Source organism: Felis catus, chromosome E1, assembly GCF_018350175.1.
Source record: "Felis catus isolate Fca126 chromosome E1, F.catus_Fca126_mat1.0, whole genome shotgun sequence".
NCBI classification, from domain to species: domain Eukaryota; kingdom Metazoa; phylum Chordata; class Mammalia; order Carnivora; family Felidae; genus Felis; species Felis catus.
This window is the reverse complement of record NC_058381.1, coordinates 50041025-50063203: the sequence shown is the minus strand read 5'-3', so window position 1 is coordinate 50063203 and position 22179 is coordinate 50041025. Positions and strand designations below refer to the sequence as shown.

General features: G+C 52.4%; 1 protein-coding gene and 1 long non-coding RNA gene across 3 annotated transcripts in view; one reads left to right on the top strand and one right to left on the bottom strand.

Moving 5' to 3' along the window:
• The first annotated feature begins 1331 nt into the window (after positions 1–1331).
• Positions 1332–22179, top strand: part of FAM20A (FAM20A golgi associated secretory pathway pseudokinase) — a 52723-nt gene continuing 31875 nt past the window's right edge. Inside the window, exon 1 of one of the 2 annotated variants that reach the window (XM_023243543.2) lies at positions 1332–2822. In XM_023243543.2, the coding sequence (XP_023099311.1) occupies positions 2431–2822 (392 nt within the window). In that variant the 5' untranslated portion in view covers positions 1332–2430. The remainder of the gene's footprint in view (positions 2823–22179) is intronic. The other variant, XM_023243542.2, reaches the window with a different exon arrangement.
• Positions 2817–22099, bottom strand: LOC102900442. Its single transcript, XR_891102.4, has 6 exons — positions 20773–22099; positions 20550–20680; positions 13227–13268; positions 11396–11513; positions 4799–4880; positions 2817–4315 (listed from the first exon to the last, which is right to left on the bottom strand). It is a non-coding gene; the product is annotated as an uncharacterized LOC102900442 (long non-coding RNA).

Here is a 22179-nt window from a genome sequence, read left to right as displayed (position 1 = left end):
AGACTGCGATGGCTTCGTGCCCATATCCTTTGCCAGCCCAGAAAAATGCAAAGCAGTCCTGCCACATGTGTGCCTGGTTTCTCCATCCCCTCGCCATGATGCCTAACCAGACACATCAGAAGTTGCAAAATCGGGGGGCTCCTGGCTGGCTCAGTCAGTTAAGCCTCCAACTTCGGCTCACGTCATCATCTCGCAGTTGGTGAGTTCAAGCCCCGCGTCAGGCTCTGTGCTGACAGCTCAGAGCCTGGAGCCTGCTTCAGATTCTGTGTCTCCCTCTCTCTGCCCCTCCCCTGCTTACGCTCCGGCTCGCTCTCTCTCTCTCTCTCTTAAAAATAAATAAACATTAAAAAAGAGAAAAAGAAGTTGCAAAGTTTCTCAGAAATTGGGGACCAGTTGAAAGTTGATTCCAATAAAAAGATGGAGATCATCCAACAAGGCTTACAAATAACCACCACCATAGGCCAGCAGCAGAGTGAAGCAGGAGCCCATGGCATCATCTTGGGATTTCTCACCAGGACTGGGCTTTGAGGCCATGATGTGCTCCTGAAAGTGGTCCCTGTCTGGCCTGCTTTTTCACACTTTATGTCTTTTGTCCCACTCATAAATCGTATCTAACTTAACCCAGTGTGCTACAGGAGCCAAGAAGTCCTAACTGTTTCTAGCAAACAAAGATTTCCCACTTATTTACCACGTGCTGGGGGCTGTTCCAAGCACACAACAACCCTATGGGGTAGGTCCTATTATTATCTTTCAGTGACAGATGAGGGGATGGCGAAGAACACAAGAACCTCCCCCCTTCCCCGCGCCCCACTGAACCACAGGGGAAAGAAGGCTGATCTGAACCCACAAGCCAAAGGGTGTCTGAGGATTCCTAACTCCAGCAAGGGAAGGAGAGGGTTAAAGAGTAAGATGAACATACATGGGAATCTTTGCTGTCTGGGCAGGCAACTCACGGCAAAGATGTATTTTCTTGAACATTCAGCAGGGTGGGGCCACCTCCCTGATCAGAACTGCACTCTCCTGTCCCCCCAAGCGCGCCCCAGGTCATTAAATAGAGGAGCCAGAAGTTCAGGCCTGGCCCGCCCCCTCCCCCTCCCTCTTCCCCAAAAGGAAAATGAGGTGGGGGGAGCATGAATTACTTCACTGGCCATCGGGAGGAAACGTAACATGTGCCCTCCAGTGATTCATTTGGGTGGACTACTTTCACACCGAGCTAAATGCAAAAGTTCAGAGGAGGGTCAGCGGGCGGCCCCTCCCTCTTTGAGTGCGGGAGAAATTTCCTCCTTGTAAAGGACAAGCACAGTTGGAATCAAACTCCATCCAAACAGGAAATCACCAAGATTCTAGGTAAACGTGGCGCCTTATTTTTAAAGGACCAACTTTTTTATTTCATTGACTGGGTATTTCCCGAGTGCCTACTAAGTGCCAGGCACCCGGGCACGTAGTTGTTATGGACCTAGGATGTGCCGGGTGGGAAGATACAAAGAGGGAAAAGACAATGCACACACGCGCGCGCGCGTACACACAGACACACACACACACCCATCTGGCAAATCTTACAAGAGAAAGACTTTCGGGGGATTGTCTTTTTTCTAAAAATGAAAATAAAAGGTTGCGCGCGCACACACACACACACACACACACACACACACACCCTGACTCCCCAAAGTGCCCGGACTGAGTCCTGAGCAGGGAAAGTGGGAGGCCTGGGGCGAGGGGGATGGGCGCGCCCAGCGGGTTGGGTGACAAGGTGCAAGGGCAGAGCCGGCAGAGGCATCGGGAGTTGGCTGGCGAGCTTGCGGCAGAGGCAGGTGCCAGCTGCGAGTGGGCGGAGGGGCGGGCGCCCGGCCAGGCGGGGGAGGCCCGGCGTCACCTCTGCCTCTAGGAGTCGGGCGCGCATACGAGCTCGCCCAGAGCAGCCGGGGGCACGGGCGTCCCCGCCGCCCGCAGAAGGAGCCGCGGGAGCAGTCGCAGCAGCCGCCAGGCGACAGCATCCTCTGGAGAGACGCCCCAGGCTCCGCAGCCGCCTTCCTCCGCCCGGAGGCGAGCGCCGCCGCCCGCTCCCCGCGCTCCCGCCCGCCGTCGCCCCCCGGCCCCGCCGCCCGTCCGCCCGCGGGGGACAGCAGGCACCCGCGCCCCCGGCCCTTCCCTGCCGCGGGCTCCCGGGCCGGCGGCGCGGGGAGAGAAGGTGCCGGAAGCAGGGGCCCAGAGGCACCATCCCCGGGTCTCCAGTCCACGCGGAGAAGAGACGCCCGGCAACACCGCGAGCCCCCGCGCCGCCGGTCCCCAAGTTCAGGGGCGACACCCCTCAAGGAGGGGGAGGGGTGCGATCCCGCGCGGTGAGCACCCCGGCCCCATCGACCCCGGCCGGCCCTCGGCGCCCAGCGCCCGCCCGGGTCCCCGGAGACGCCCGCGCGCCCCGGCGGGGCCATGCCCGCGCTGCGCCGGGACCGCCTGCTGACCCTGCTGCTGCTGGGCGCGCTGCTCTCCGCCGACCTCTACTTCCACCTCTGGCCCCAGGTGCGGCGCCAGCTGCGGCCCCGGGAGCACCCGCGGGGCTGCCCGTGCGCCCGCCGCGCCGCCTCCCCGGGCCCGGCCCCCGCCGCCGCCTCCCCGGCCCCCCGCGCGGCCGCGCGCAACTTTTCCCGAGCCGGGCCCGGGCCCGAGCGGCGCGGCGGCCGCGGCTCCAAACTGCAGGCCCTCTACGCCCACCCGCTGTACCGCGTCCCGGAGGAGCCGCCGCTCCTCGGGCCGGAGGACTCGCTCCTGGCCAGCCAGGAGGCGCTGCGGTACTACCGGAGGAAGGTGGCCCGCTGGAACAGGTGAGGACCCCGGGCGCGAGGCGCCCGCCGCGCGCACTGCCCGGCCCCGCCGCGCCCCCCGCCCCGGCCCGCCGCGGCTTCGCCCAGCGCTCCGGCTCCGCCCGGGCGCGGCGGGTGTGCCCTGCCCGGACCCCACCAGCCGTTGCGGGCGGCAGAGCTCAGCCCCGAGCGCATCTCAGCGGGAGGAAAAGTTTCTGTGCTGCAGCCCCGCCAGGAAATGCTCCGAGCCCCTCCCCTTGGGCTCCTGGTTCACTCCTTAGCCCCACTTGTGTTCCCTGGCCGGCTACCCGCCTCCTTCAATCCTCGCCCCGATGTGGGAAGCCGCCGCTGGAGTTGGGCGATCCAGAATAGGTTCCCAGACAGAGCCAACTCCAGAGCTGGTTCGAATTCCGCACTTAGCTGTAGACCTGGGTGCCTTCCAGAAAGCAATGCTACTCCCTGAAAACCCAGCTCATTCTCTTAACTTACTCCAATGCCCAGGTCAGAGATCACAAGAGGTCAGCTGGGGCAGAAAGCTAAGTGGTTGGTGCCCTGATCGGTTCTGTTTAAAACGTGTCTTGTCCCTCTGGTGAGTGCTAGAACCTGAAGGCGGTTTTAGTGTTGTGGTGATTTGGGCAGACTTGGTTCCAGGCTTGATGCTTTTATGCACAGAGATAAAAATCTACCTGGGAATTTTTAAGATCCAAAGCAAAATGCAGAGGGGGAAAAAAAAACCAAACATATTTAGGTTTAAATTTAGAAAGATATATTTGTAAAAAGGTGCGGGGGATGTGGGGGGTGGGGGGGTGGTTTGGAGAAGGCTGAGTGGTGGATACTGAGATCCCCAGGTAATGACCGAGGACGTTAAATGAGTTAGAGCTCTGTTTTGAAGTACAGACTTGTCTAAATATCACTCACATCCAGAGTTCACTTATGTACCACACCCATCCCTTTCCTTAATGCAAGAGATTTCAAAAGGAGATGTCATCGGATGGCTTCAGAGTCCCTGTGGAGGATGGGTAGACCATAAATCGCCGTGGAAACTCAGTGCAAGCCCAGTTTAACTGTTTGCTCGTTATTCTGTGGTGCTAGGACCGAGAGAGGGCTTTCAGAAAGTAAAAAAGACACAAAATGGAGATTTCAGCTATTGGCTGAAATCACTGTGGTGAATTTCAACTGCAACTCCATGGCTGACGATTTCATATTAGAAAGGAAGTGGTTCTCCATTTCATGGCTAATTGTGCGTAATAAAAAGGCACTTGGAGATGGCTCCTCAGACACTGTCATTTTCAGCATTACCTTTCTTTCGTCCATAACGTGGGCGGCCGGATCGATGGACGAGGAAATTTTGCCCTTAGAAAATTGTCCGCACATCTGTTGAAGATTTGAGACGTGAGGGGACTTTGACCAAAGTCACTGGCTCTTTGGCAAACGTAGCCCCACAGTGTGCACATTTTTGCCGCCTTCGGGTTCTTCATGTTACTTTGGTCCTGAAGCGAAAGCCTAGGGGAATGCTTGGGCAGAAAAGCAAAAATCTTCCTTACCAATCTGTCCGGCAATCGATTTGGAGCTTGATTTCCACACCCTTGTGTGTCACAAAGACGCATTTACTGGCCAGAAATGGTTTGGGTCATTTAACGGCGGATCGACCAATGAGGGCTGGTGACCTTGCTGTATTCGGAGGGAACAGGGTAGTTTGGTGGGGTTGGTGGGCATGTGACCCTTGTGATATTTATTTCCCTCTCCCTTTTAATCCTTGAGCTCTCAAGTGAAGGTTTGTGGCTGAAACGGGTGAGTAACCTGCACTCTCGAATACCGAAAGTGGATCTCGGTACCTACCTTCACCCGAACTGTATGGTAAATGCCAACGTGATGATATTAATACGCATGTGCATTGTTACTCGTGGCAGGGTTAAAAACGGAACCTGAAGACTCATTAGCCAGTGTGAATTTGAATCACGCGCCTTGTTCTGTTGTGAGAGACAGTCCCCCATTACCTTAAGCGAGAGAGTGCCCTGATGAATATGAAGCCCGCATGCCTTTTCCACCGTGCAGGGCCAAGGAAGGCTCCAGAGTTCGCTGCAGACAGATAATTAGAACAGACAGCAAAGGAAGAAATAGTGAATGACCTTGCTAATGGCTTATCTCTTGCACGGACTAGCCCTCCATGTGTGTGTAATGATGTGAAGTCGGAAGGTATCTTTCTACAACTGTGAGCTCACTACCAATAAAAGGTAGATAATGCCCCATCTTCTTCCCCCAGCACATTCCTTTTCGATTTCAGTGGACGATGGGGCTTATACGTCGTTTTGAACGTCTCAGGTTTCCGATCAGTATTTGTTCATCGGGTGTCAGTATTCGGTTAAGTTGAAATGCAAAAGATATATCGCGTGTCGGGTGGACAGTCTCGTGCTATGGGGCCCTCAGGCTTTCTGCAGACCTCCCCAACCCACTCCTTTCTCCCTCAAAATGTAAGTAAGTGTGGCACAATCCAAGTGAAAAATGCAATCAGGGAAAATGTTTCTGTCAGGTCGTCGGTCACTGCTCGCAGCCGGCGAGCCAACGCCAGGCCCTAGCAGGCATGATGACACATTTGGCACCTGTCTTGAATAGTGAAAAGGACAGAACAAAGAGCCAGGGGAGTATAGTCTTCACTACTTCAGGCCCTAAACCAGCCAGCCGCAGGAAGCCTTTTCCTTTCAAAGTAATGGATGGAAGGCGGGGCTTACAGATGGAAGGCGGGGCTTACAGATGGAAGGCGGGGCTTCCCTGGCGCACAGGTAACTGTTCACCCCGCGGCTATCCTTGCCTCGGAGGCTGGGCTTTCTGGGTTTGTGGGCTGGGCTGCTTCTCTGCCCACAAGCTACCCAAGCCAGCCAAGACCTGTCCTCTGACGTGTCAGAAGTGGCCGGGCCTTTTGCCCACGTATCTTCGGTTGGCTCCTCTGTAACTCTCTGGTCTTGACAGGCAAGGCCAAACAGGGTCATGCCCCACCACCCCCCTCACCTCTCACCCCTCACCCCCCTTCCCCATGCCCAGACTCCTGCAGCTAACACATAAACGCAAGCTCCCCACTCCCTGCTCTTCTTTCTTTGTGACATTTCCTCAGGTATCCGGAAGGTTGTGTCTCCCCACAATTACAGCTTCAGCATTTCTGAGCAGCGTGCGTGTGTATCTGTGTTCTCCGTCCCCTCCTACCTACTTGCTGTCGCCGAAAGCCTAGCCCTGTGTTTCTCTTCGAAAATCACAGCGAAGACACTGGGCAGCTTTTCAAACCTGACAGTTGTTTAAGGGGAGTAAATTGGCTCAAGTTTTTCCGGGGGAAGCTTTGAGAAGACCCAGCAGCCGAGGCAGATAGAGGAGAGTGGGGAGGGGAGGGGAGGGGGAGAGAAGGAGCCAGAAAAGATGAAGAAGTCCGCTGGAAATGAGAACTGTCTGTGCTAAGAGGTTTTGAAGGCAAAGCTTCTTCCCACCGTGGCATCTATGGAATGAAAAATACAATCTCTTTATTCTCACCCCGTCCAACCCCCCAGGCCTGTACCTCTTTTTCTCTTTCCTGCTTATCTCGTGCTGGCCCCAGACCATTGGGATTGATTGGGAGCAGGCAGTGCAACTCGCAAAGGCAGATAAAAGTCCAGGTTCTTACTCCTGGAGGGCGACCATTTGCTTTTCTCCCAGAGTCAACAGGGCCTTGGCCCCCTGACCGATTCTTCCGCCAGCGATGCCAGGCTAAGAAAGGAAATGACCTCCTTTGGTTTGAAAATGGGCCTCAACCCGACCTGTGTGTGACTGCCATTTCTCTTTTCCAATTAGAGCTTTGCTTGACTGGTTTGGGAAGGGCTCTTGATTTATATCGGTTTCCGCATCCCTGGACTTGTAGCCGGGGGAAACCTCTCCACTCTCCTCAGAGTCACATCCTCCAAACAGATGGCGTCTGAGAGGACTAACCCAGGGCCATCTTCGGGTGCCTTCTCCCTCGTTCCAGAACCCAGTCTTCGCTGCCGTTTCTGCAGCAAAGACCTAAATCAGGGCGGCTCTCAGTGTTGTCCAGTCAAGGAGGACAGGCACTTTCTGTGTCCAGTTATATCAAAATGAAGTCCTGGGGCGCCTGGGTGGCGCAGTCGGTTAAGCGTCCGACTTCAGCCAGGTCACGATCTCGCGGTCCGTGAGTTCGAGCCCCGCATCGGGCTCTGGGCTGACACCTCAGAGCCTGGAGCCTGTTTCCGATTCTGTGTCTCCCTCTCTCTCTGCCCCTCCCCTGTTCATGCTCTGTCTCTCTCTGTCCCAAAAATAAATAAACGTTGAAAAAAAAAATTAAAAAAAAAAAAAATGAAGTCCTTTGGCCAAGGACTAGAGGCTGTTTGTCAGCTGTTCCATTGTTCCCAGTCCCCAACACTCTCCTTTTCACCGCACGAAGTTCTCATCAATCCTGGGAACTCAACTGGTTAACTGCATGCAAATCCTTCCTCCCGAAACATGAAACATACTTGGTCTGGCCCAGGGACTCCCCGTACACGTGCTAACTTAGGCCTCACGGTTTCCTTAGAAGTAGGCGTGTGCTTGGAGGCGCCTGGGTGGCTCAGTCGGCTGAGCGTCCGACTTCGGCTCAGGTCATGATCTCACGGTCCCTGAGTTCAAGCCCCACATCAGTCTCTGTGCTGACAGCTCAGAGCCTGGAGCCTGCTTTGGATTCTGTGTCTCCCTCTCTCTCTGCCCCTCCCCTGCTCATGCTCTGTCTCTCTGTGTCTCAAAAATAAATAAAAACATTAAAAAAAAAAAAGAAGAAAAGAAGTAGGCATGTGCAGTAGGCAGAATTCCAAGGTGGCCCCATTAGATTCCCAGCCCTGGTATAAACACGCCCTCTCCTCATTATTCTGCCAAATGTTAATCTAGGTGCTGGTGTCGAGGAATTGTACAGCTGTAATTAAGGTCCCAGATGAGTTGACCTTGGGATAGACAGATTATCCCAGTGTGCCTGACCTAATCGCAGGAGCCCTTTAAAAGCAGGGAGTTTTTTTGGGGCGCCTGGGTGGCGCAGTCAGTTAAGCGTCCGACTTCAGCCAGGTCACGATCTCGCGGTCCGTGAGTTCGAGCCCCGCGTCAGGCTCTGGGCTGATGGCTCAGAGCCTGGAGCCTGTTTCCGATTCTGTGTCTCCCTCTCTCTCTGCCCCTCCCCCGTTCATGCTCTGTCTCTCTCTGTCTCAAAAATAAATAAATGTTGAAAAAAAAAAATTTTTAAAGCAGGGAGTTTTCTCCGGCTGATCAAAGAAAAGGAAATCAGAGATCCAAAGTACGATATGGATCTGAGGGGCCACTGCTGACTTGAAGATGGAGGGGGCCACCTGGCGAGGGACACTGAGGACTTAAGATTGGCCCGCAGGCGACAGCCAGCAGGGAAACAGGGACCTCAGTCCCGCCACCACAAGGAAGCAAATTCTGCCAGGGGCGAAAACGAGCTCAGAAGCAGATTTCTCCCCAGAGTCGCCAGACGAGAACTCAGCCTGGGGGACAGCTTAACGTCAGCCTTGCAGAGGCTGTGCAGAGAACACAGGTAGGGCCAGGCTGGACTTCAGGCACAGAACTCGGTGACTGAACCGATGGGTGTTGCTCTAAGCCCCTGGGTGTGTCATAGCCAACAAATAGCAATAGCAAACAAATCTGGTACTGCCGTTGATTTCCCTCTATAGAGGAAACTGAGGACGAGAAGGTTGTATCACGTGTCTTCCAAAGTCAGGCAGCCAGCAAACCACAGGCAGGGTTCGTACCCAGAGCGTCTGGCTCCAGGATGCACGCCCTAACCATCCGCTGCACCACTGCGCGTCTTTTGAAGTCCACAGGCCCTCGCTTTCCCTCTCCCGGAAAGGCTTTTCTGACTGCCTCCACCCACTCTGGCCCCTCTCTGACTATACCCCTCCTCTGCATATAAGACCATATTACTTTTTGTGACTGAGCCCCGTCCGGCTTCATGGCAGCTGCTAGAAGCTTCCTGGGGGAATGAATAGCCACTTGCTTCTGGCACGAAAAGCCCCCGGCTTGCACGTGGTCACGCTACCACATCTGTTTCATGGTTTCCCGTGGGGCTGGGAGGGGGCGGGGACAGCCAGAGTCAATTATCTGGGGAACGCGTCACGGGAAACAGACAACATCAGGATTTGGGGCCTGTGAGCAAATGGTCTGCTGTCTCCTATGAAGAAAGCCTCACACTGAAAGAATCCCAACTGTAAAATCACCCCACCTGTCGCTTTAGCTCCTCCCTGTAAAGGTCTAAGACAAAGCCACCCTACTGAGACTTTCTGAAATTTGGAGCTGAGGTGGGTGTTCTCTTTATTGCAATAGCCTAAATGAAATCAATTAAAAAAAAAAAAAAAAAAAAGCCCCGAAGGAAAGTTGAGAGGGTGTCATATTCCAGGAAGAGGGAATTTCCTCCGCTTCTGGTACTTTCTGAGGAAGAGCGGCCAAGAAGTCTTGCTTAAAGAAAGTGGGAAGCACGGAGACCCTGAGTGAGCCAACGCAATCCCCGAGCTGCCCCTTGGCAAGTGCTGACCCGTGTTTTTCTTGTGATTATTCATTAAGCTGAGGCCGAGGAGAGCCTGTGGATTCTGCTGAAGTCGGCCTGCCTGTGGCCGCAAGCCGAGTGGGGGATACCATTCTCGACAGCTGCCGCTTTAGGGGAACAGAAGTTTCTAGGCCAAAGAGCATCTGCGAACCTGTTGTCAGAGGCAGGCACACACATACATGCCTGATGAAAACCATAGCAAGGAGAAGACAAAAAGGGCTTAGCCCTTCTGGTGCCCTGTCACTTGGCAGAATGTCCTATGGCTGCAATGTGAAATCAGGACAGACTGGGTCTGAGTGCTGTGGAGACGCGGGCATCCGGGACTCTGAAGGGGAAGAACTGGGGGCGGCCAGCAGAACCAGGCTTGGGCGCGACGCAAAGTTAAGAATCAGAAAAGGGTCTGATTTATTGGATCCCCGAGGAACAGACCAGTTCCATCTGGAAAGCCACAGGGAATAGAAAATAGTGGAGGACTGTGGTTCCTAAGCCAAGAACCTGTAATAAGACTCAGCAAAATACGGAGAGTGAAAGAGAAACTTAAGGAGTTTGGCACGGGGGCACATGGACCGAGAAGCTGGGCTATTAAAAAAAAAGCTGGCCCGGGAAGAGATGGAATTTTAGAAAACTTGGAAGAGGTTGATGGGTTAGAAAAGATCTCTGCTGGCAGAAGGAAATCAGAGCTGCCTCTGGCCCTGGGAAGTCAGGCATAGCTCAGATAGCAAACTTGCGATCAATACCTGGGCCGTCGTGGAATCGTGGGGAAATATTTCGGGGGGGGGTCGTAGGGAAATATTTCTGATGTTGCTAACCAAAATGGAGTCTCTGCGGAGGGACAGATTGTCTCTCCTGGCCAATTCAGGTGTCCCACAGGGTGTCAGTTTCATCAGTCCAAAGGGGAGTTTTGGATTTCTGACTCATTTTTCCCCATGGCTGAAGAGTTACAAATTCTATAGGAATAGTGTATTTATCTGCACTTACAGTTCAGCCCATGTTTTCCACTCTGAGTTAAGAATTATGCACAGCCAGTAGCTGTATTTTTTACGCATTCTGCGCCCCTCGGAACAGTCGGAGACGCTAGAGAAAGACCAGCCGCAACTCCATCATCAAATCAAGCCCCTTATTAACCACTGTTTCATTGAAAGGGTTTTGGGGTTTTTTTCCACGGAAGGGGGAGGGGGGCAGTCCCTGGACCCTACTGAGTTCAAGGGATAAGGTCTATGTTTCCCTTAAATGTTATGACAAATTTGCATTCTGTGCATATGCTTATTTTCCTAAGAAATAGTTTACTGCTTTTGGAAAGTCTACTTTGGTTTCAAGTGACAGAAACCCAACTCAAAGTAACGCAAGTAGGAAAAGGAAATGTAGAGACTCAAGTAACCAAAACCCAGTGAGGGCCTGTCTTAATCCCCTCCTGCGGCTTTGGGTCCCAGCTGCTCAAGGACCAGAGAGAAAAAGGGTGTCTCCGGTTTCCAAAAAAAAAAAAAAGATAATGAGCAGAGATGCTGATTGGCCAGGTCCGAGAAAACAGCCAGGCTGTAGAGGGCTATGATTGGCCCAGCTTTGAGGCGTGCCCACCTCTCAACCAATCCCTGACGTCAGGGAGGTGGCGTCATTGGAAACTGTGCATTCTCAGGCCAGGTGGCTCATTGAGGGGAGGAGCGGTGCACCTGGGTGTAGACTTCAAGGGTCCTGGAGAAACTGTCACCGGTGATGCTGGAAAGTTTCTCAGCTTAAGCGCAGGGCCCTTTCTGACTCCTTTAGCTACTGTTCTGGAGTTTTAATTGAGACTTGAAAATCGAATTCATTCACAACAGATTCCTAACATGTGCGGGCTTTTTATACCAACCATTAAAATCCTCCCAAGAAGACAGCCATCTTCATTTATTGGGGCTTAAATCAACGTTACTCTCTACACGGGAGCCCAACGAAGAAACCGAGGTGGACCCAGCTCATTCGTGGGCTCATGTCTCTTTCTCCCAAAAAGAGATTCCACTTCGAGCCAAGATGCCTGTGTGTCAGTCCCGAGGAAACCACTTACCTTCTTCAGGACTCCCTTCCTTTGGATTGAAGAGAGTGAACCTCTGGTCCCTGAAGGCTCCTTGCTGCTCTGTTTCCCAGGCACAGCACATCTTTGACCAAGATTTCTTCTTCAAGGTCTATCAGAGTGAAAATATGGGACAGGCATTTTTGAGATGTGCTCCATGAACTTCCAGGGTTCTGGGAGATGCTTCTCAAGTTCTGCAAATGACGGATTAATTTTTCATCTTGAAAGAGTGTACTTTAACACAATTCTGAAGTTCTTGTATGGGAAAACTCACACCCGATTGTGTTATACACACGTGGTAGCCCGTAGAGCCTGCGGCAGGTAACTTAGGTGGACAGATGGCTTCTCCTCCGATCTTTGTTTAATTGAGGAGTATTCTGAGATTGCAAGGTGAGCTATTAAAAACCGTCTCCCGTCCCAACTACTTATGTATGTTTGTCACGATTTTTTGTACCGTGCTACCACAACGATGTGCGGAAATTAATCAGGTACTGAAATAAGACTACTTCTATCTGTCATTCCCCCCACTTTTGAATGCTTGAGTTCATAATCCTGTTTTCCTTCTCGTTCTTATCAATTAGCTTTTAAAAATAAGTTTACAGGGGCGCCTGGGTGGCGCAGTCGGTTAAGCGTCCGACTTCTGCCAGGTCACGATCTCGCGGTCCGTGAGTTCGAGCCCCGCGTCGGGCTCTGGGCTGATGGCTCGGAGCCTGGAGCCTGTTTCCGATTCTGTGTCTCCCTCTCTCTCTGCCCCTCCCCCGTTCATGGTCTGCCTCTCTCTGTCCCAAAAATAAATAAAAACGTTGAAAAAAAAATTAAAAAAAAAAAAAGATAAGTTTACATATTTTAGCCTATAAATTAGATTTATAATAATAAATGACGAGTTTGGTTTATTTCATACATTGGGATTCTGTGCAAGGTTTCTTTTGTAAGGAAGGTTCCACTTCTAGAAAATTTTTGAAAGCCGCTGACTTGGACTATATGGGAACAGAGTAAACGTTTTTTCCTCTTTCCTCAAAAACTGATGGGCCTAGAACCCAAGCCCCCTGCCCTCCCTTACCCCCCTCGCTCCCAGCTATTATCACTAGTGAGAGCACGGCCACACACCCCCACCATGGCTTTGCCAATGCTTGTGGCCACTTGAGCGAATGAGAGCATCTTTTAGGCCTTGTGTACTATTCCTGCTTTGCTGCGCAGCAAATCACACCAAAATATCGTGACTTAAAAACGAGACCCGTTTACTGGCTCACGATTCTGCAAGTCTGCAATTTGGGCTGGGCTCAGCTGAGCGGTTCTTCTGGCCTCCTTGGGCTCAGTGAGACATCTGTGGTCAGGTGCCACACAAACTCTGCCGAGCTAGGCTGTGTCCCCTCCCGGGGGGGGGGGGGGGGCCCTGTCTGGGCCTTGACGGAGATGACGACGGTGGTTCCACATGGCAGTGAGCTAATCCCGGCTGCGTCACGTAGTGGTGGAAGGTTACCAAGAGAGGGTGGAAGTGGACATCACCCCTTGAGGTCCTGGCCAGGACCTGCTGAATGTCGCTTCTGCTGCCTTCTGTTGGCCAAAATAGATTAAAGGCCACGTGGGGAGATTTGGGTCTCCTGGCCATTGGAGAGGAGGTGGTCTAATAACTTAGGACCGAGCAGAGGCTCCAAGGAAGTCCCTTTGGCTGGCACTTGCCAGGCAGTGAGCCAGCAGCTGTAAGTGGCAACAGCCTGCCTCATGTGTCCGTGAGAAAGAAATCTAATAGAGCCCTTTAAAACTCGAGCGAAGCAGTTGTGGACTGAATCATGTTCCCACAAAACCCATATGTTCAAGTTCTTACCTGCAGCGCACCTCAGGATGTGACTGTTTTTGGAGACTGGGCCTATAAAGAGATAATTAAGGTTAAATGAGGTCACCAGGGTGGGGCCTTAATCCCCTATGACGAGTGTCCTTGAAAGAAGCGGGAGAGACCCCGGGAGATACTTATGTACGGAGGGAAGGCCATCTGAGGACGCAGGGAGAAGGCGGCCGTCCGCAAGCCATGGAGACAGGCCTTGGGAGACACCATCTCGGTGACACCTTGATCTTGGACTTCCAGGCTCCAGAAGCGTGGGAAATAAATTTCTATTGTGTCAGCCACACCCGGTGGGTGGTATTTTGTTATGGCAGCCTGAGCAGACTAATAATACAGAGGCTAACTGACAGGGATAGTTAGGGCTAGTCTGCTGGCTCAGGCCTGCCTGCACCTCAGCTCCCTGGGGCACACGGCAAAGCCAAGCTGTCTCTGAAACCGTCCTCTCCCCCGGTGTGGTTCTCCCAGCTTCACCAGGCCTCCGGGCCTCCCTTTTCAAGCCCTTAAAAACTCCCTCGTTCACAGACAAGATGGCCTCAATCCTTTCCTTAGGGCCAAGTGATTAGCTCTTCGTTTCGTTTTTTTTTTTAACCTACCTGTTTGTGGGTAGACTTGAAGATCTCCCTTCTTCTGGAGACCATTTTTCAGACCAGAAGCCGACACCTGGCTCTCTGTCTCCCTGCATCCCTCCTAGGATGGCCCTCCTCCTCCCCAAGGCCACAGGTCCTCTGATTGATGGGCCGAGGACACAACGTCATCCTTCAAGGGTGCTTAAAGCCCGTTTTGTAAATTTGTAAACCCTTCCTTACCTGTGAACCGCCAGAACATTTAGAACAGCGATGAAAATTTTTTTTCACTTATCAGGTGTATTAAGCGCCTATTATTTCATAAGCAAATCTCCAAAGACCGTTATCTGTTACTTACCTATAGGGAATTTGTGATAATAATTGTTAATATTAGTAATGGCATGAATATGGAGAGTCCTTTTCACTTCCCGAAGCTTTTTTTTTAATTATTTTTTTATGCTTATTTATTTCTGAGAGAGACAGAGGCAGAGCGTGAATGGGGAAGGGGCAGAAAGAGGGAGTCACAGAATCCGAAGCAGGCTCCAGGCTCTGAGCTGTCAGCACAGAGCCCGACGCGGGGCTCGAACCCACGAACCATGAGATCACGACCCAAGCCGGAGTCAGACACTCAACCGACTGAGCCACCCAGGTGCCCCTTTCCTGAAGCTCTTTTAAACAGTCTGTAATTCATTCACCGTAGATTGGTGTTTACAGCCAGTAGGAGGTTGACCTGAGTGTCCCCATGGAAACACATCCAGTCAATCTGTGTTTTGAAGCACAAATTGTTATAAAGCTGTGTTATAAAGCAGCGTCCTTGGCAACAGCCTGGGCTGGTGGGGCCTCAACTGTCTGTAGTGGATGCTATGCAGGACCCCCGGGGAAAAACTACGAGTACTGCCTTGTACGGAGACCATCAGAGGCCACACCTCTCAAAGGAGTCTCCATTGAAATGGACAGAAATTCCCTCAGTGAAACTTGATGGTGTCAGAACAACACAGGGAAACATTTATGTGCCGTGTTTATTATAATCATAAGCATTATGTTATTCTAATAGAAGAATGAGAAACTGAGGTCTTTTGCTATCAGAAAATCAAATACCATCAAGGATGGACTTTAAAATATGTTTAATGTTGGGGCGCCTGGGTGGCGCAGTCGGTTAAGCGCCCGACTTCAGCCAGGTCACGATCTCGCGGTCCGTGAGTTCGATGGCTCAGAGCCTGGAGCCTGTTTCCGATTCTGTGTCTCCCTCTCTCTCTGCCCCTCCCCCGTTCATGCTCTGTCTCTCTCTGTCCCAAAAATAAATACACGTTGAAAAAAAAATTTTTTTTAAATAAAAAAATAAATAAATAAAATATGTTTAATGTTTATTTATTTATTTTGAGACAGAGAGAGAGCGGGGCGGGGGGAAGGGGGTTGGCAGACAGAGAGACAGAGGGAGAGAGAGAGAGAGAAAATTCCAAGCAGGGGCCATTTGGGTGGCTCAGTCAGTTAAGTATCCGACTTCAGCTCAGGTCATGATCTCAGGGTTCGTGGGTTCGAGCCCCGCGTCGGGCTCTGTACTGACAGCTCGAAGCCTGGAGCCTGCTTCAGATTCTGTGTCTCCCTCGCTCTCTGCCCCTCCCCTGCTCACGCTCTGTCTCTCTCTCTCTCTCTCTCTCTCTCTCTCTCCTTCAAAAATAAATAAAAAAAAAAAAAATCCCAAGCAGGCCCCACCCTGTCAGGGCAGAGCCTGACATGGGGCTCGATCTCACCGACCACGAGATCATGATCTGAGCTGAAACCAAGAGCTGGACACTTAACCAACTGAGCCACCCAGGCGCCCCTGCCATCAAGGAAGGATTTTAATTTTTTTGCTCCGTGCCTGGACCCCTGGGCAGAGATGCTTTACGAGACGTTCGGCAACAGCTGCGAGCCTGAGCCAACGCCCCGCGTCTCAGAAGCTGGCGGCCACGTCTTTGAGCCACTGGGTCTTCGCATTTCCTGAGCAAGTTCTGAGAAGGGAATTCTGTCACTGCATTGGTTTCCTAGGGCTGCGGTGACGAATGTTTCCTTGCACACTTCTGGAGGCTGAATCTGAAACCAAGGTGTCAGAGGCTCTGGGGAGGCGGGGGGGGGGGGGGCACAAGTCCTTTGCTACAAGAGTAGCTTCCAGCATTCTTGGACTTGGGGCCGCATCACCCCAAGCTCTGCCTCCACGGTCACATCACCTCCTCTTCCGCCCATGTGTCTCTCTTCGAAGGCCACGTGTCACTGCATCTGGGGCTCACCTGAATAATACAAGACCATCTCTTCTCAAAATCCTGGACTGTGTTACATCTGCACAGATGCCATTTCCAAACAAGGTCACATTCCCCGGTTCCAGGGATTTAGGTCCTGGACGTTAGGTGTTTGGGGAGAGCACCCTGCCCCCTGTACCGTTATGAGTAGAAAGGCCGTCAGTTACCTTTGTAACTGTCCCGTTATTTTATGATGAGATAGATCATAAACATCGTTATGATCTATCTCCTAAAATAAACGTAGGGACACCTGGGTGGCTCAGTCGGTTAAGCGTCTGACCTTGGCTCAGGCCATGAACTCGTGGTTCATGAGTTCAAGTCCCACATCAGGCTCCGTGCTGACAGCTGAACCAGCTTCGGACCCTCTGCCCCCTCTCTCTCTCTGCCCCTCCCCGACTTGCCCTCTCTCTCTCTCTCTCTCTCTCTCTCCCTCTCTCAAAAATCAATAAATATTAAAAAAATTTTTTTTAATGAAAAAATTTTAAAAATACAATACAATAAAATAAATGTAAAATAGTTGAGAAAAACAAGTCCAAGGGAAAATAGGACAGATGGGGCCTAGAGTGAAGAGCTTCTCAGAGCACTTCTGTGAACACCTGCCCACCCCAGAGTTAGCTGTGCTCGGGGACCCATCAGTCGTGTCTACAGGGCGAATGCTAGCCTGTAGCCCAGGAAGACCATAGGGTTCCCGTCAATTCCCCGGGGTCCTCCTCCCTCACATCCTACCGCTCAGAGGACACCTTGTGGGTAAGGACCAGGGTCCTCCACCTTGGAAGACGGTCCCGTCGGTGACTCCGTGCACTCCCCAGCATGAGCGGCACTGTGTCCCAGAGCAAATACGTGCAGTCGTGTCCCCGTGGGCCGCACTGCCCAGTTCCCGGCACACAGGCCTGCCGGCTTGTCTTATGTAAGGAGAAAATCGACAGCGCTGAGGTTCCAGGGGAATGGGGAGCAGGTGCACCCTTGGGGAAGTCCTCCACCCCTCCCGCTGTCTTCGCAGAGCTTCTGATCGACACTGAGTGGCAGCGCATTTAGGGTCAAACTCCTGGAGGCACCTGGAGTGCAGCTCGTCAGGGTTGACATTCAGCGCAGAGAAACAGACTTGGCTGTTGGCTAAACTTGGAGATAAAAACAAAAGGGTCTTGAAGAAGGTCACGGTCGAACCAGACGGGTGAGTGGATTCAAAGCCACCGACCTGTGCCCAGCGAGGAGCCCAAGTTCCAAGGGCAGTCGGGATCCTCCCGCGATACGTGTGGATCTGCTGGGACAGATGGGCCAGAGGGTAATCGGTACCTCCAAGCCATATGCCGTAGCATGTGACTGCAAGATTTGGGGCTGGAAAAATATGAAAATAGATAATAACCGAATGCCCACCTTAGGTGTTAAAAAAACCATCAACAGAGCAACGATCGAATGCCTAATTTGAGCAGTGGAGCTTACTAGTGGTCCCCGAGGGTTAAATTCATTGCAAAATGTAACCGAATGAGGTGGTTTTCTGTTCTGTTATGAGCTGTAAAGCCATTAAAAAGGTCTGAGGAGGTCAGCCAGAAATGATGAGTCTGGATTTATGGCAGTTGTTCTATGGCCCTTCTTTCTGGCAATAGCAGAGCTAAGCGATCTGTTAAGGCTACTCATGAACTGTGATATGAAAACTGTTTTGTCTGCACTTACGAAAATGCTTCCTCCAGACTTTCCCGGCGGCGGGGAGGGTTGCTATGCCCAACTCATCCAAAAACATCAGTTACTCGTTAAGTATAGAAAAGTAAGCAGATGGAGGGGTGCCTGGGGGGCTCCGTCGGTTGAGCCTCTGACTCTTGGTTTCGGCTCAGGCCATGATCCCAGGTTCATGGGATTGAGCCCTGAGTCGGGCTCTGTTCTGAGTGTGGAGCCTGCTTAAGAGTTTCCTCTCTCTCTCTCTCTCTCTCTTTCTTTCTCTCTCTCTTCCTCTCTCTCCCACTTGTGCGCTCTCTCTCCCTCTCAAAACAAAAACAAACAAGCAGATGGGCCAGAACATTTGCGCCCCAAAGGAGACAGCTGGCTCCTTCTTGCCCTTTGGATCTCCTTTCAAAACTGCCCACTCACAGGGATCTTTCCTGTCCCATCAACCTAGACGGGTCCCCAACTCTCTCTTGCCACTCCTGCCTTATTTTCATCAGGGCTCTTGACACAATTTAACGCCTTCTTGTTTATTGATCTGCTTAGCGTAAAACCTCACTAGATCGTAAGCGTTTAAGGATTGTATCAAACCGAATGGATACATCCACATCCGAATCCCCCCCCCCGAATCTTTCACCGGTATCTTAGGGGGTGGTGGTGGGGGAGAAAAGTCTTCGTAGATGTAATTCAGAATCTTAGGATGAGGAGATCATCCTGGATAATCTGGGTGGGTCCTAAAACAAGAACAAGGGTCCTTACAAGGAAAAGCAGAGGGAGGTTAGACACAGAAGAGGACACAGTGCGACCAAGAAGGCAGAGACCGGGGTGATGTGGCCACCAGGCAAGGCGGGCCAACAACCACCAGAAGCTGAAAGGAAAAAAGAATGGATTCTCCCCCGGGGCCCCCGGAAGGAGCCTGATAGCCTCACTGATACCTCGATGTCAAGCTCTGGGAGTCCAGAACGGTGAGAAAATACATTTCTGGAAAGCCACCACGTTTGGGGTTATTTCTCGCGGCAGCCACAGGAGCCGCTGGACGGAGGCTTGCTCGCCTCTTTGGCAGTGTGATCCCGTACCTAAAAGGCTGCTTGCACACAACGGGTGCCTCATAAATGTTTGGTAAATGAATGAGAAAAAAGAGTACTTGCGAGGCTCTGTAGTTAGGCAGTTCTGGGTTTAAATCCCAGCTCGGCCACCAGGCGCCCAAAGGCCTGAGGCTCATTTCCTGGAACCTCAGCGTCCGGGTCAGGAGTGGGGGGCTGTAATACCCACCCCCAAGGGGTAGCGGGGTCTGTCCCGCACTGAGCAGGGTGCCCGGTTCATGTGGTACATTGTTTTATGTTCCATGCGGACAACTTGCTACCTGTCCGTATCCAGCCTTACTCATGTGTGTGTGATACTCAGGTTCGATGACAGCAGCTGGGTCAGCTCCATTGCTAGGGTGAGACACCCGTGGGTCCAGCCCAGCCAGGGCCCCCCGCTTGTCTGGAAGCCCTGGTGCATCCAGAGAGAGAAAATACACGTATTGATTGGTCCGTGGTCACCGGGACATCAAATGCCTCATGCTTGCAGGCGGAGAAAACACAGAACCGGGTCAATGTGCAATTAGCCTACCTCTTTCAGAAATTACACCCCGGGGGCGCCTGGGGGGTTCAGCGTCCAACTTCGGCTGAGGTCACGGTCTCGCAGCTCGTGAGCTCGAGCCCTGCGTCGGGTTCCGCCCGGACGGTGCCGAGCCTGCTCGGAATTCTCGCTCTCTCCCCCTCGCTCTCTGCCCCTCCCCCGCTTGTGTTCGCTCGCAAAATACGTAAATAAATTTAAAAGAAAGAGAAAAGAAATCGCACCCCTTCCCACCCCCTACACCCACGCTCTGAGCGAAAACGGGTCCGTCAGTGAACGGTCCTCGGTCCCACGACTTGAAACGACAGTCTTGCAGATGGCAGATGCCATTTTAATTCTTCTCTTCTCATCTCTTGTCACCGAGTATTTTTTCAGCCAGTTAAACAGGCTGATCTCTTTCCCGTCCGGCCGTGCCTCTGGTGAGTTGGTGACGTTGACAGTAGCCGACCCTTGGTGAGCACGTACTCTGGGCGCTCGGGCGAGGCACAGGGCTTGTGTCCTTTGCATACTATCTCACTTAATTCTCACCACAACCCCACAAGAGACGTACTGTTACTACGCCCACCTTGGGTCACAGAGAAAGGCTCAGACAGGCTAGGTTCCCCTAGAAACCGGATTTCAAAGTCGGAAATTCCACACTGACTTGAACTTTGCCTCCTGTCTCAGATCGGGTCCTGGAAGCACATCTGAAGTGACATTGGAGGGCAGGAGGCCTTGCGGGCCGAGCTCTCAGATGCCCCCTTGCATCACGGCCCAGACATGCCCGAGGCAGAAATGCTCCCTACCTGTCTGCTGCGGACACATGAATCGCTATTGCCGGGTCGGCTAGAAGCACCAAAAAAGCTTTAAAAGATAGCTCAACTGGGGCGCCCGGCTGGCTCAGGCGGTTAAGAGACCCTTGGTTTCGGCTCAGGTCACGATCGTACGGCTTGTGAGTTTGAGCCCCACGTCGGGCTCTACACGGACAGTAGGGAGCCTGCTTGGGATTCTCTCTCTCCCGCTCTCTCTCTGCCCCTTCCCCACCCACGCCCTCTCTGTCTCTCTCAAAGTAAATACATGTAAATAAATAAAAATTAAAAATAGCTCAACTTGTCAGTCCTTATACACCATAGACCTGCTTTTTTATTTTTACACCCCAAAAAATTTGCTTTTTTAAACCAGGGAGAACATCGGTTATCGGTAGAATCTCTCACCCCCGTTCTGATTCCAGGCTTGGGTTTCATCACAGCCCTGCCGCTTTGTAGCCGTGTGACCCGGGACAAGTCATCTGGTCCCCGTGCCTTTAAGGAAGTCGTGACGGCAACACTGATTTTAGACGGAATTTCTGTGAGGATTCAACAGCTCAAAGTTGCAAAGTGCTTAAAATAGCGCCTGGCACAGGGGAGGCACCGCGTCGAGGTGAGCGAGTTTTCTTACCATTGTTCCGACTCGTAGACCCCTTTCGGATCACTGGTTCCTGTACCTGATTTTTGCTCATCAGAACGGAGGTCTGTCCACACGGTTCCCGTGCCTGGGATGGGTCCTGAAACGCCCGTTCCGATTCAGGCCTCCTCCCCTTGGGCTCCCCTCCAGCTCAGAAGCCCCTGTCACCCTGGCTAGGTCTTACTCAACCCCTGAGCCAGAGCGGTGACCCCATGAGGTCAGGATGGGCTTGGGAATCCAGGTGGCCCCCCCCCGCGAAAACAAGAGATCTGTTGCAACACAGCATGAAGCCAGCTCCGAGAGGAGGAAGTGATTGCATTTCAACCGGATAGACACGAGTTTGTGTTGTGAAATCCACCCATTCTGCAAAAGCTCACTCAAATCTCGATACAGTCCCTGCTTTCCCGCTGGCGAACAGATCAGCGTGTTTCGCGGTCTCCCCCACGCCCTCTCCCTGTCTTTACCGAGGCCCTGGCAGGAACCTAAATAAACCCTTGACGGAGCATCGCTTTCTCCGCACCCTCTGTTTTTTTATTTTTACACCAAGAAATGTTGCTTTTATCATCAGGGGGCACATCGGTTACTGATAGGCTGTCTCCCCCACATTCTGATTTCAGGCTTTGGTGGAAGAACAGAAAAGGCTCAGGTCAGAAGGCCTGGCTGTTCGGCCCCTCTTTCCATTTCCCGTGCTGTTTCCTTCATTTCCTCTTCTGGAGACGGGAGGGATGACGTAGTCACAGGGCTTGAGGGAACTAGATATAATCCATGCAAAGAACCCCCCGGATGCATTTGTTAATAAGCTCTACACAAACGCAAGTTGAGAGCGTTAAAAAAAAAAAAAAGTCATCCTATGTGAACTAAGTACCGTGAGACTGCGGCAGAGGCATCAAAATCCCCGTGTTCCCCTTGTGTCCCGGCCCCCTTGCAGCCAGGCGGCGGCCCTGTGACTGGTTCTAGCCCATGGTATGGGAGTTGGGGTGACTATGTCACTTCCCGGCCAAAGACCTTAACAGCCGGTGCCTCTCTTTTCTCCCCGTGATGACCTCGAAGGCCACTCACTGGGATCTCGGTGTGTCCCTAAAGCCGGGTCCCTGAGTCGTGCTGTGACCTTCATTAAACAAGTAGGCACGTGAGTGAGAGAGACGGCTTCGTTGGGCTAAACCCACTACTGAGATTTCCGGATGAAATTGTTACTCCAGCAAAATCTGATTTTACTCCGCAAGCACAGGTGTGAGGGAGACGTAACGTGGATTTCTTTTTCTTTTTTTAAAGTTTATTTGAGAGAGAGAGAAGAGAGAGACAGAGCGTGAGTGGGGGAGGGGCAGAGAGAGGGGGAGACACAGAATCCGAAGCGGGCTCCAGGCTCCAAGCTCTCAGCCCAGAGCCCCAGGTGGGGCTCGA